Raw genomic sequence first — 14,159 nt, 5'->3', positions numbered from 1 at the left:
CAGACTCTGCACCATTAGGATGTCTAACTTCTCTGGTAGGGCAAAAGAAAACTGAAGTTTGGAACTACTAGATGGTGTTGTTAGCATTGGACCCATGGTGACACAACAAAAGATAGTGTTTGCCTATTAGTCAGTCTGGTGTTAGGGGGCAGGCACAGTTGAATTGAATCTTTAATGCCTCTTTTGCTGTTTGAACATCTCTTTGCTGCAGGACAACAGTCATATTAGTCTGGAGAAGTCATTGTGTGTCATTTTTAAATTTGTAAGAACTGCTGTTGTGTTTGCATATGCGTTCTTGCAGACACAGTTCTCCCATCAGGGCGTCAGTCTCACCATTTCACTTGTTAACTCATTTAAAGAAAAATTATAATCTTTTTCAAGCAGCTAAAGAGGTGGGCTAAATGAATCCAACATATTGTAAATATATCCTAAACATGTGTGTGTGTGCAGCAGATTGAATTAGAATAAAATGTAATGTTTAACTATATCAGGTAAAAACAACATACTGTACACTTTAATTCAATCATTCATTTTCTACCGCTTATCCGAACTACCTCGGGTCACGGGGAGCCTGTGACTATCTCAGGCATCATCGGGCATCAAGGCAGGATTCACCCTGGAGAGAGTGCCAACCCATCGCAGGGCACACACTCTCATTCACTTACGCAATCACACACTACGGACAATTTTCCAGAAATGCCAATCAACCTACTATGCATGTCTTTGGACCGGGGGAGGAAACCGGAGTACCCGGAGGAAACCCCCGAGGCACAGGGAGAAGCAAACTCCACACACACAAGGCGCAGGTGGGAATCGAACTCCCAACCCTGGAGGTGTGAGGCGAACGTGCTAACCACTAAGCCACCATGCCTCCTTACTGTACACTTGAACACACAAATTTTTTTCAAGGGAAGTCACGTTCCTAAGTGAATTATGGAAATGAAAAGCCTAACACGAAGGGAAGGGAGTACAAATCAACATGCAAAATACACACTCGTTTTGGAAAACATCTCTACTATGGTAAACAACAAAAAAAACATTTCACATTCATAATATATTATTTTAAAAATAGGTAATTATGCAATTATGCAAATACTCTGTAACCTAGATGTCAGTACTATTCCATCACTATACCATATCATTTCACCAACACCAACACCTTACTAATTTTAATATGACTTTTAAATGTGTTTCATTGTTCAAATCAAATATTTAACTTTCTATTGTACTTTCTATTGATTTAAAAACTATTTTATTCTTTTTTTATTCCTAATATTTTAAGTGTATACCATATTCTGTACCAAGATGTTCTAACCTGATATATTCCCAGTATGCAGTGGATAGTAAATGCCAATATCTAATACTTTCTTCTTTTTTTTTTTCTATGCTTTTAAATACATATCTTAGGCTCCCTGAGAGTATGATGCATCAAGGCTGATGCTGTGTGAACAATTCTTTAAGGAAGGTGTGTCTGAAGCTCTGTGTGCACACACCAATTTAATAGATTGGAACAGACAGGTGCCAAAGGGAAGTTGCACAAGCAAGTTTATATAAGGGCATCTATGTCACAGTGCTCCAGCTTCTATTTGTCTAAAAGAAGCGCAAGTGGACACCAGGGGTGTGGCAATTGATGCAGCATCTTGTTCCATTCTCAGGGAACTGGTTACATACCTAACCTGGTGTAGTTTCTTTACGAGGGAACTTGATCCTTCATCAAGGCTGTCGCCATGGAAATGTAAATACTCACACCACCACACAGTGGTCCTAGAGGCCGTGAGAAAGCAATAGCGGACTGAGAACAGAACATCAATAACCCTGAAGGAGCTGGGAATCTGGGGTGGAGCCAAGCCATGAGCTCAAGCAGTGGACTCACTCCCCTGTTGTGCTGACTCATGGGACAGAGGACAGCACATCTGCAAGATGACAAGGCAATGGGACGTCCTGGACATCTTTGAGACATATCCAGTCCTGGGGTAAAGAATAGCCTTAGACAAACTGTGGCAAATTCTAGGCAGGTGAATGACAGGGCCTACAGATCCCTACTCTTTTGAGGGAGGCTAAGGCTAAGAGCAAATCCATCTTTGGGGTAAGAAACTTCTCAGAAGCTGACTCGATGGCTTCCTGCAGCCCATCCAGGACCACCAAGAGGTCCTATTAAGGAAGGTTTGGTATATAAGATGGTCACAGCATCCTGGCACCATGCAAAAAATAAGAGACCATGAGGACCATATTTTATCATTTTTCAATAAATTAATAATTTAAGTCTCCACCAGCTTAGATGAGAGGCCTGCCTCTAGAAACTGGTCCCCTTTCAGGGTGCAGACCCAGAGCTTCCACATCTTGTGGTGGGGGTGTAGGATTGCCTCCTGCACCTGAGAGAGAAGATGTTTCGTGATGGGGATTTCCCATGAAATGCCATCTAGGAGGGAGACTAGGTTCACAAACCAAACTCAAGCAGGCCAATGAGGAGCCACTAGAAGAAGGTGGACTCGATTGTGGCACACTCTGGCAAGAAGTATGTATGCCCTGATGCTTAATAAAGGAAACCACTGTAGTACTGTTTGTATATACTAGCACATGGCAGCCCCTGATGTATGGAAGAAATTGTTTCAATGCTAGAAATATGGCCCTTATGTCCAGGAAATTTATGTGCCATGAGAGATAAGAGCCCTCTCAGCGACCCTGGGTAGGGCAGCCATCCAGGCCCGCTCCTTAACCAGAAATTGAGTTTCCATTGAAAGAGTCTTGCAACAATAACACACCCCTAGAATGAGCCATGAACTGTTTTTTTTTTCACATAAGAAGGGTATGAAGCCCACAGAGCATAACTGTTTGTACTGTGAACTATAAACCTGATGGGATGCTTGTGGGCATGAAAGACTATACCCTTAAACCAGAGCTGGAATCTCCCTGCGATGTGAAGCAGACCCAAACTGTTAACATTAGCTGCTGACCCTGTGAGGTTGAGCATTCTCTGCATCTCAGCGACAGAGGCTTTAGATTTTGCTGCTGACAAGATGGAAGCCGCCTAAGAACAATATTGGTAGTTTCACACTGGAAAGTGATCCTAAAGAAAAAAATGCTGGCTGTAAATGTCATGACCTGGGAAGGGAACATGTCCCATGGTGAGAAGAAGAGAGAGAAGGTCCTCTTGCAGGAATGTAGCCTGGAAGTTCCTTTTGCAGGAATGTGGCCTGGTGTTCACCAAAGCTCATGGGCAACACACCCTGAAACAGAGGAGGACGGGGGCTTTTAGGAACATCAGGACTCCTTATCATGCCTGACAGAGATGACAGACCTAAGGTCCTCTCTCCCTTGAAGTGTCTGGGCTAGGGCATGCTGTCTGGCCTCCCTAGCCTTTGATGAGTGGTTCTGGCCACAACACTCACCCTTTTCTCTGCCCCTGCTTTTCTCTGCTGAGTGAGCTAGGAGGAGGCCGGGTGTTGCTGGAAGACAGCTCAGGCTGCTTACTGCAGTGAGGCATAAATTCCCTGAACATTGTTGGCTGGTGCTTCACCTCCTTGTGCCTGTTGACAACAGCAGGAGAAAGGACCGATCCCTGTCCTTGATCCATGTTAAATTAAGCCCCATGTGCCTCTCCATGGCAACTAGAGCAGCCATTCAACGGCTTTAATGGCAAGATCTTTGGCTCAATGCAGCTCAGATACCGCATCAGTGTTCTTTTAGCAGGTCAGCCTAGTAGGCCTCACCAGATTGGCCTGCTGCCATGTAAGTCTTACCCACAAGGGCTGAGGTGGCTCTACACGACTCAGGCTTCCTTCATGCGGTCAATGTAGGGGAGGGGTAGCTTGTGAGTCTCTTCAACCCTATGCATGGCTGCACACTCATGAGTTTGAACAATGGCCAAAAAATTAGAAGTGGCCAGGGAAAAGGGAAGGGTCAGATAGGATTCCCCCAGAACCTTGATACCTCATCATGGAGTTCTGGGAAAAATGGCAGCTGCCTGCATGGAGGTGGCATGCAGCCTGAAGACAGAAAGGGAATATTTAGTTTAAAATGGGCAACAAAGGTGGCAATTCAGGCCAATTCCAATTTAACCTAGGTCAGGAGAAATCTCTCACGAGTTCCCGAATCTGTAAAAGAGAGATCTGAGTCAGGGGAATGTACAAGGTTTTCTTGTTCCACTTCTGCCAACTAAACCTGTGACCCCATGATCAAAGCCATTGCACCGCCTCAGCATACATGCCTCAACCACAAGGCACAGACAGCTTCGGAGGATCGGAGCTTAAGCAATGCTGGCTCCCTTGAGAGACGAACATGCATAGTCCTCTACCAAATGAAGAATGCAAACAGAGTATATGTTGTCCTGCATAATATTGTGGGCACATGAATGCACACACCTCCTAAATTGCTTGCTCACCATAATATCTCTTTTTTTCTAGCACTTTTTAAATATTCTTTTTTCTCTAAACAGACAGGTAAACAATTGACACATACATAGTACTTCCATAGTACATAGTACTTCCAAAAGACAAAAAGGCTGGAGTAATGTGACATAGAAGACCTTATATGGACTCGCTGGCACGTATTCCCTTCATCATAAGTCCTTTCTGAACTATTAAATTGGCATGTGTGTACACAGAACTACAGACACAACTTCCTCAAAGAAGCATACAAATAGCATCAGCCTTGATGCAGCATCAAGTTCCCTTGAAAGGGAAACAATCTGGGGTGTCTAGATGTGCAGTTCTGATACTCTCTTTATTAACTATTTATAATAATGTATTTAAATTAATATTTACATAATTATTGCACCATTTTACCTTACATTTTTACCTTACCATGATTCAGAGCAGGCATGCCCAAAGTTTGTAGCAGGGGTGTCCACTCTTATTAGGAAAGGGCCAGTGTGGGTACAGGATTTCATCTCATAAAGCCTGTTGAATCAGTTAATCTTGGCTACTGTATCTCTCTTCTGATTCATTGGAATTAAAACCTGCCCCTACACTGGCCCTTAAGGTAACATAAAAGAGAGATGGCATAGAGCAGTGGTCATGTAGTATATTTCAAATAATTTTTCAGCATTTGTGGAAGATCCAGCAAATCAATCATGTCCAGTTTTTGTGCAGTAGAAAGGTACTTCCGTATTGCAAGCCGAACCTGAGACATCAGTGTTTTGGGGAAAACTGCAAATAGAAAGATAATCTATAATATATAAAAATAAAAACATAAGTGCATGTAAAATATTTTCTTAAATTGTACTAACCTCTTTCTCTATGTACCAGCATGATACCCTCATCCTGCTCTCTCATTTTGTCTGTAATCACCATTGGGATGTATACATCGGCTCCAAAGTCTATTAGTAGCTTAATGTATTCCGCTTGGCATCTATATTTGATACATGTGTCCAGCACTGTGTTTGACTGTTTGATCCTTGCCAGTATTTTCTTGTCCTTGCAGTTGTAGTCTGGATCAGCACCATATAGCAACAGCAGTTTGAAGCACTCCAGGTGTCCATAAATGGCTGCAATATAGAGAGGTCCTCGGCATGTTGTGGCATTGGATGCCCAAACTGGTATTTTGGCCTGGACATCTGTCTCAGCACCATAATAAAGCAGCTCTTTCAGAATGTCCACATCTCCCTCTCTGGCTGCAGTTAGCACTGGGGAACAGTTGTTATATTGACTTCCATTAGGATCAGCTCCAGCTTTTAGCAAAGCAGAGACACATCCAAGGTGTTTGCCACTGACAGCTGTGAAAAGTGGAGTTTGGGCTTTTACATCCAGGGTGTCCACCTCAGCACCACAGGCTAAAAGGAACTCTAGGCAGAGGAGGTGACCATGAGCAGCTGCAGTTTTCAGTGGTGTACTTGGTATTCCCCAGCCACTTCTGCTGTTGATACATTTCCTGTACTGTTCTTGAGATAGCAAATCAGCCAGAAGTTTGTCATCATCTTCAGCAACGGCCTTATTTAACTGCTGACTGTTATCTTCTTCATCCTCTTTGGGCCGGAGTAGAGAGAAAATCTTGGTAATATCCATTAAACTCATTTTGGAAAAAGTGTCCAGCATCATGCCACCACCAACCTGTCAAAATTAAAAATTTTAGCAGCACTTTGGAAAAACTTTGGAGAAAAAAAGGTTATCCAATGTTTTTAGACAAATTTTCTTACATTTTATAATAACACAATTAGAATGAAAATGGATGGATGGATGGATGCTTGTGTCCTTTCACTATACTGTAAACAATATATGACATATAAACAATATCCATTTTAAATATAAACTGAAACCTGAATGTGTGTAGCACCCCAAAAAGCTATGTCAAAAATCCAAATTCTGTCTATGTACTTATTGTATTATTGTAATATAATGCAATACATCTTTAACATAGCATAATTAAAATAACTGCACCTAAGTATTTCTGTCATTTTTATGAATTTAGCTAATATTACTGATACTGACAGATAAATAACAGCTAGAAAATTAATTGGATTACTATCACATAAGAAAACTGCTTTATATATTCATTAAGGGTGCTTATTAGAGGAGACCTTGCATGACCCCTAATAAATGCTGTGAAATTTAGGGACGTGCTGAGTAGTTCAGATGCACTCTGTGTTTGTGATTCATTTAGGGTTATTTAGTGTTTCTCATAGGAGTTTTTTGAGGCTTTGGTAGGTGGACTTCTCTTTGGTGGTGGGTCTAGAGGCATACATCCCCTTAATAAAGTTTTGTACATTTTAAAGTTAAAGGCATCAATTTTGTACACTTCAAAATCAAAATAATTTATGGGGCTAACTCTAAATCTCTTTAGAAGTATTTAAATACTAATAGTGTAATAAGGACCTATACCTGGCACACACAGTGTAATAAGCACGTAAACACATAGATTGTATAGATATGAGTGTCAATGTCAATTGGGGGCAGGGCTTACCTATTTAAATTGAAGGTTCTCCGCTACAGACGCTAGCGTCTGTAGCGGTTTGTTAGTAGCTCTCTCTCTCTAACATTAGTGTCTAGTACTGTCTTGATATATTCTACCATACCTCAATTCTCACTCTTGTTTGACTACAAATATGTGCCTTAAACCCATCTCTGTACTCAAGGCCTACTCTCGCAGACGCTCTCATCCACAAAGCAGAGGTCACAATCCCAATAACCTCATCTACCCTCCTCTGTTGTATAAGTCTCAAACAGTAGTGGTAGGTGGGCTCTGGAATTGTCAGTCTGCGGTAAAGAAAGCTGATTTTATCTCTGCTTTAACTTCCCATTACTCCTTTGATTTTCTTGCTCTAACAGAAACCTGGATATCCCCACAGAACACCGCTACACCAGCTGCTTTATCCTCTGCCTATGCTTTCTCTCACTCACCACGAGAAACAGGCAGGGGTGGTGGTACAGGTTTATTGTTGTCAAAGAAATGGTGCTTTAAACCTCTACTCTTCTCTAATTTAACCATCTCTTCTTTTGAATTTCATGCCATTTCAGTTACCTCTCCTATCAACCTTGTTATCATTGTTGTCTACCGCCCTCCTGGTCCCCTAGGAAACTTCCTGGAAGAAATGGACTCACTGCTTAGTGCTTTCCCTTCCGATAGCTCCCCCCTGACAGTGCTTGGCAACTTCAACCTCCCCTCTGACAAGCTACATTCTTCTTCCCTCCTGTCTCTTCTCGACTCTTTCTCCCTCACACTCAACAGCTACATCCCCACACACAAAGGAGGCAATGTCCTGGACCTGGTTTTCACCCGTCCTTCTCCAGCTACAGATGTGACTGCTACCCCACTCCACGTCTCTGATCATCACCTGGTATCCTTCACCATCACTCTACCTATCTTACCTAAAACTACCTCTCACCCCCTTGCTCTTACTCGCCGCAACCTTCACTCTGTCTCACCTTCATCTGTAGCTTCTGGCACTCTTTCTTCCCTTCCTGATGCTAAGTCTTTTTCCTCACTACCCTTAGACTCAGCCACAGATACTTTCCTCTCATCTCTTTCCTCAACTATGGACTCCCTCTGCCCTATGTTCACTAAACCCAAGAAAACTTCTTCTTCTGCTCCTTGGCTTTCAGATGTGCTGCGCAACAATCGAAGAGAGCTAAGATCATCAGAGAGAAAGTGGAAGAAATCACAACTTGATGCAGATCTTGATTTTTACAGAACACTTCTTGTCAAGTTCTCCTCAGATGTGACTTCTGCCAAGACTTCCTTCTACAAGGAAAAGCTTGAAGCTTCCTCACATGACCCTCGGAAATTCCACAACATCATCTCTTCTCTGCTCAACCCCCCGGCTCCACCTTCTTCATCCTCCCTGACTGCAGAAGACTTTGCTTCTTTCTACCAGGAGAAGATTGAGGAAATCTGCCGGACCTTCACTTCAGCCCCGACTGCACTTACATCTCAGAGTATGGATTCCCCTACACCTTCGTTGTCACATTTTTCAACTGTGGCAGCAGAAAAGATTTTACAACTCATCCAGTCCTGCAATCCTGCCACCTGCCCACTGGATCCACTCCCTACCACTATGCTCCAGACCATCTCACAAGACCTCTTGCCCTTCATTTCCACTATCGTCAATAGATCCATAGCATCTGGTCAGGTACCAACTACTTTCAAGAGAGCAAGGGTTATTCCCATCCTAAAGAAACCTGCTCTGGATCCATCAGACATCAGTAACTACAGACCGGTATCACTTCTCTCATTTCTTTCAAAAATTCTTGAACGCATTGTCTATAATCAACTGTCTGTCTATCTCTCACAGAACAACCTCCAAGATCCCAAACAGTCTGGCTTTAAAGCAGCTCACTCTACAGAGACAGCCCTTTTGGATGTCTCTGAGAAGCTACATACTGCTAGATCAGCCAAACTATCATCCGTCCTTATCCTCCTTGACCTTTCAGCAGCGTTTGATACGGTCAACCACAAGACTCTCTTATCCTTCCTCAAGAGTCTTGGGATTTGCGGATCAGCTTGGGAATGGTTTGCCTCCTACCTGGAAGGACACCCATATCAATTAACATGGAGGGGAGTGACATCTGCTCCACGCAGACTCTCCACTGGCGTCCCACAGGGCTCAGTACTTGGTCCTCTTCTTTTCTCCTTGTATACTCACTCTCTTGGTGAAGTTATTTCATCACATGGGTTCTCTTACCACTGCTATGCTGATGATACACAACTTATCTTCTCTTTCCCACCCTCAGATGCCACAGCTTCTGACCGGATCTCAGCATGTCTGGCAGAAATTTCATTATGGATGACTGCTCATCAGTTAAAGCTCAATCCTAGCAAAACTGAACTGCTGTTCATCCCAGGTGATTCATCCCCAGGTCACGATCTTGCTATATCCTTGCACAACGATCTGATCCCCCCTTCAGCCACAGCTCGCAACCTTGGGGTAACCATGGACAATCAACTGTCCTTTTCCTCTCATGTTGCAAATGTGACTCGCTCATGTCGGTTTCTTCTCTACAACATTAGAAGGATTCGGCCATTTTTGTCCACACAGACTGCCCAGGTACTTGTTCAGTCTCTTGTCATTTCTAGACTGGATTACTGCAATGCACTGCTGGCAGGTCTACCTATGAACGCAATCCGTCCTCTGCAAATGATCCAAAATGCAGCTGCCCGGCTTGTTTTCAACCTGCCAAAGTTCTCGCATACCACCCCGCTGCTGCGATCCCTCCACTGGCTTCCGGTAGCAGCACGCATCCGGTTCAAAACACTGATGCTGGCCTACAAAGCCAAAAATGGACCAGTCCCCTCTTACCTCAAAGCCCTCATCATTCCTCGCACTGCACCCCGTAACCTCCGATCTACCAGCACTGCTCGACTGGTTCCACCATCTCTCAGGGTAAGAGGCAAGTATACTACAAGACTCTTCTCTGTACTGGCACCAAGGTGGTGGAATGAACTTCCCATAGAGGTCCGGACAGCCGAGTCACTGGCTATTTTCATGCGGCGGTTGAAGACCTACTTATTCAGGAAGCACTTCAACTAGCACTTCTTTCCTTATCCTTTGCATTTTTAAAATAAAAAAAAAACCTTTGACACTTTTTCATTGTAACTTTGAACAAATGTTTTAAACTCATGGTATCTTAAGTATGTAACCTAGTGAACCAGCATTAATGTATTCAGTGTTAGAGATTTAAGCACTTATGTACGTCGCTCTGGATAAGGGCGTCTGCCAAATGCTGTAAATGTAAATGTAATGTCCTAGCAAATAGCACCCACAAACCATAGTCAAAATCATAGACTTTAAAGTCTGTTAACATATAGTCTAGACAAAAAATTTACTAGAGCATACAGTTAAGCCATCATTAAGAAATATTAAGCAAAACACTCTGTTGAATTCTCACTCACTCACTCAATCATTTTCTACCGCTTATCCGAACTACCTAGGGTCACACGGGGAGCCTGTGCCTATCTCAGGTGTCATCGGGCATCAAAGCAAGATACACCCTGGACGGAGTGCCAACTCATCGCAGGGCACACACACACACTCTCAGTGTTGAATTATTATTATTATTATTATTATTATTATTATTATTATTATGTTATTTTAACTACTATATGAATTCCTCTGGGCTAAGCTCACTGATAGGGAGCCAGGTGATGTCCTTGCAGCCTGTTTGGAGGTCTGTTAAGAAGGTAAATTTCTCTCTCTTCTCTCTCTCTCTCTTTATATATATATATATATATATATATATATATATATATATATATCTATATATATATATATATATATATATACACACAGAGAGAGAGAGAGAGAGAGAGAGAGAGAGAGAGAGAGAGAGCATGTTGGGGTTAGGAATATGAATCATCTAGCAGATCATGTGTCTGAGCTTAATTCTAGTTATCTATTATAGTATCTAGATGACACTTCATGCTTGCATCATTTAGTGGAAAAAATGATTTTGTTCAAAGAATTGAAATAAAGGTGTAAATACCCATTAGTGTGCCAATATTTTTGTTTTACTAAAGTATAAGTGGAGAAAAATGGAGATCAATATAATAAGTGTAAAATAAGTGGGGGTCAATATAATCCTAAACTCTTTCAAAGACTTTAATTTAATTTAACGAGTTTAAATAAGACATGGTATGTTTTACCATATGTCATAGTAATACCATTCATTGCATGTAAACAATGACAATCAATAATATTTAATAGGTTAACATTACTTACCTCAAACAATGTTGTGCCCTTAAAATACCCGATGCAAACAGGTGGTTTCAGCGCATATGTGAACATGTGCATTTACAACAGAGGGAGGGGAAGGAAACATTCTAACTGATGGGGGAGGGTTCACCTGACTTGACTGAGTGAGTGAGAGATTCTTTGCCAGTGATCATTCATGTCATTATGAATGTGAAAAAAAAGATTACAGTCTAGGTAATTAATGGGAAATAATTGGTTAGTTTTAATAGAAATTAGGCATAAGTTTATTGTTTTATTCGATTGTTCCTTTGAGGTAAATAATTTAATCCACACAGGAAACAACATCCTGTCACTTATTTTATAGCAGTTATGAACTTCCATTCTCTCCATAATTTTTTTCTCTTAAGAATAAGAAAAAAAAAAGCCGTTTTCTATTCTTAAAACTTTTCCATAGAGGAAAACATACTGACTATTACACTCACACAAGAGTGTGAAAAAATAGTAAAAAGGTTATAGAAAAAAATAAATAAATATATAGTAAAAGTGTCCTCATAAAAATATTTACCATATAAATTTTTTTAAGTGTGAAATAACAGCACAGTTTTAATTCATTTATTATTAGTATTATCAGCCTTACAAATTCCTTTAATTTAGTTGTCACTTTAGACTCGAAAATGTATTACAGAAAATGTATTAAAGTTAAACATTAACTATGACCTTTTTGTCTAATCAGGTTTGAGAATTAACGTTATGATGATAGATAGATAGATAGATAGATAGATAGATAGATAGATAGATAGATAGATAGATAGATAGATAGATAGATAGATAGATAGATAGATAGAAAGAAAGAACAGAATAAATGAAAGCAAACACATAAATCTAGTCCACTTACCTCCAAAAGAGTAATTTGTAGCCCAAACTGACAGTCTGACACAGAGAGACCATGAGGCCTGGTCACCAAGAAGGGCTAATTTTAGGGCACAGATGGATCTGGTTAAACTTCCATTCTAGGAGGGTTGCTATAGGGGGTTATAATTAGAAAAGTGATTGCGCTTAGACTTAGTAAAGTGGCTAGACTTTAGACTTGTGTCTGCTCAGTAACTGATTATCTGTTCTCACTGTTTAATCATTTAGTTTATTTAAGACTTATTTAGTTTTTTAAAAATCAAAGGCTTAACACATAAGAAATAAACATAAAACAAAAAAATATTATGTAATGCATAAAATATTTTAGAACATGTGTAATCATACAATTACAGTCATACAAAGCATTGCACTACATGTCATACTTTGTAAGATTGTGTATGTGTGAAAAATAAAATTTTAATTTTAAGTTCCAAGATACTCAGTATATATATTCAGGAGCAGATAAGGTTTTATACATACTGAATTCAAATTTATAAATGAGATACAGTACACACTTCGGTGACTGTTAATATAGGTTGCTAATCTAAACTTTCTTAAATCTGTTTTTTTCTCAATAACTTGATAAATAAATAAATAAATAAATAAAAAGAAAATGAACAAAAATAAAAATACGAATAATTATATCCATTCACTTCTGTCAGACACCAAAATATCTCCTAAGGTGACTAGCTGTTAAAATCAGCTGCTCATATACCTCTATGCTTAACCACATGCAGTTTCTCCCCGCCCCCTCCTTATGCAGGAAATAAATGTTACACAATAGTCAGCAGCTCTTAAAACCCAATTACTTAGCAAATAAACAAACAAACAAATAAATAAATAATATTGGGGTATTTTATTGTCAATTTTCTTTTATTTTGTCTTAATTTTTGTTCTAGTCTGATCTAACATGCCACTCCTATCCAAATATCATGTTTGCATTAAATGTGAAGTAATTCACTGTTAAAAAAGATGTTCTGTGATATCTTTGACTTGTTTCTTTTTTTATGTTCTACTGGAGTGGTGCTGGTATAAAAGCTTTACAGTACATTTGGTGCGGTTGAGCACTTGTTTGTTAATGGAGGGTGGAGACAGGACAAAATTAGTAGTAAGAATTAAACTTGCTTTAGATTTGTGTGAGATCTGCACATCTTAAGGATCTCAAAACAAAGTGAATTTTTTTTTATTTCAACAGAAAACTGCAAGGTCAAAAGAGCAAATCATGTGGGGTGTTCCTGGTAAGCAATCGTTAGGACATCCAGTGAACTCGAAAAATGGTCATGTGTGGGGCTACCCCAAATGGTCCAATCCCACAAAAGAGCTACTGAAGATATCAGCAGAGCTAATGAATATAATGCATTGCAGCTTGCTGTGTTTCTGTGCTGTGTCAGAGTGCTATTGAGGGCTATTGAGGATTTTCACATCATCATTCCAACCTCAAACTTGGTTGTTGTTCTGCAGCCTACATTTTTATATGTATATCCTTGAGTGTGTGACTGAAAATTTCTCTTAATTGTTAACTGTGACACAGAATGCCTTTCTCCTGGAGCCTGTCCTTGATCTGGCCAAATGTTGTGAAGAGGTTTTTCTTCAACAAGGAAAGAATTCTTCAACAAGGAAAGACCATTCCATGGTATTTTATTTATTGTTTAGTTTACTTTACTTTAGTTAGTATTCTTTTCTGCACACTTATAAGTACTTAATTTTATTTGCAAAAAGAGTACATACTTTTAGTGCATAGTACTGTATAAGTAGGTGAATTGGGATGCAATATGTCTCTCATGAATAAAATATCATTTCTCTAATGGTTTGTCCCAATGGCAGGCAGTCTATCAGAACCGAAATCAGAAAAAAATAAATGAATAATATAAATGTTATTTAATGTTACGGTCATGCCTGTTAGACCCGTCTACTAGTGGTGAAAAGAAAAATGCTGCACCCCTACTTATCTACATATCCCAGAATTCAGAGTAAAAACAACTGCTCCAGGAATACAATACACTCTCATGTTCACACTCAACAAATTAAAACTTGGACTCAGTCACTGATCTGTTGTTGCTATTCTCCTAGCACCTGGCTTTCAATTTCCTTCTTGTACATCTTCCGTATCTAATGCTAGGGATGATAA

At 40.2% G+C, this 14,159-nt stretch overlaps 1 protein-coding gene across 1 annotated transcript; it reads right to left on the bottom strand.

Moving 5' to 3' along the window:
* Positions 1 to 732: 732 nt before the first annotated feature.
* asb12b (ankyrin repeat and SOCS box-containing 12b) lies at positions 733 to 12,325 on the bottom strand. Its single transcript, XM_027135227.2, has 3 exons — positions 12,018 to 12,325; positions 5,228 to 6,047; positions 733 to 5,147 (listed from the first exon to the last, which is right to left on the bottom strand). Exons 2-3 carry the CDS (start codon positions 6,033 to 6,035, stop codon positions 5,014 to 5,016), a joined length of 942 nt encoding a protein of 313 aa, XP_026991028.1. The 5' UTR covers positions 6,036 to 6,047; positions 12,018 to 12,325; the 3' UTR covers positions 733 to 5,013.
* Between the last annotated feature and the right edge of the window lie 1,834 nt (positions 12,326 to 14,159).

The sequence above is a fragment of the Tachysurus fulvidraco genome, chromosome 17 (assembly GCF_022655615.1).
Source record: "Tachysurus fulvidraco isolate hzauxx_2018 chromosome 17, HZAU_PFXX_2.0, whole genome shotgun sequence".
Lineage (NCBI taxonomy): Eukaryota > Metazoa > Chordata > Actinopteri > Siluriformes > Bagridae > Tachysurus > Tachysurus fulvidraco.
Note: the sequence above shows the minus strand (reverse complement) of the source record. Positions and strands in the feature narration are given on the sequence as shown.

Bases quoted from the DNA above. Each gene is read 5' to 3' on its own strand.
- asb12b (XM_027135227.2), bottom strand. From the start codon at position 6,035: ATGATGCTGGACACTTTTTCCAAAATGAGTTTAATGGATATTACCAAG. The intron at 5,148-5,227 runs GTTAGTACAATT...TTCTATTTGCAG, and splicing joins GCTGGTACATAGAGAAAGAG to TTTTCCCCAAAACACTGATG.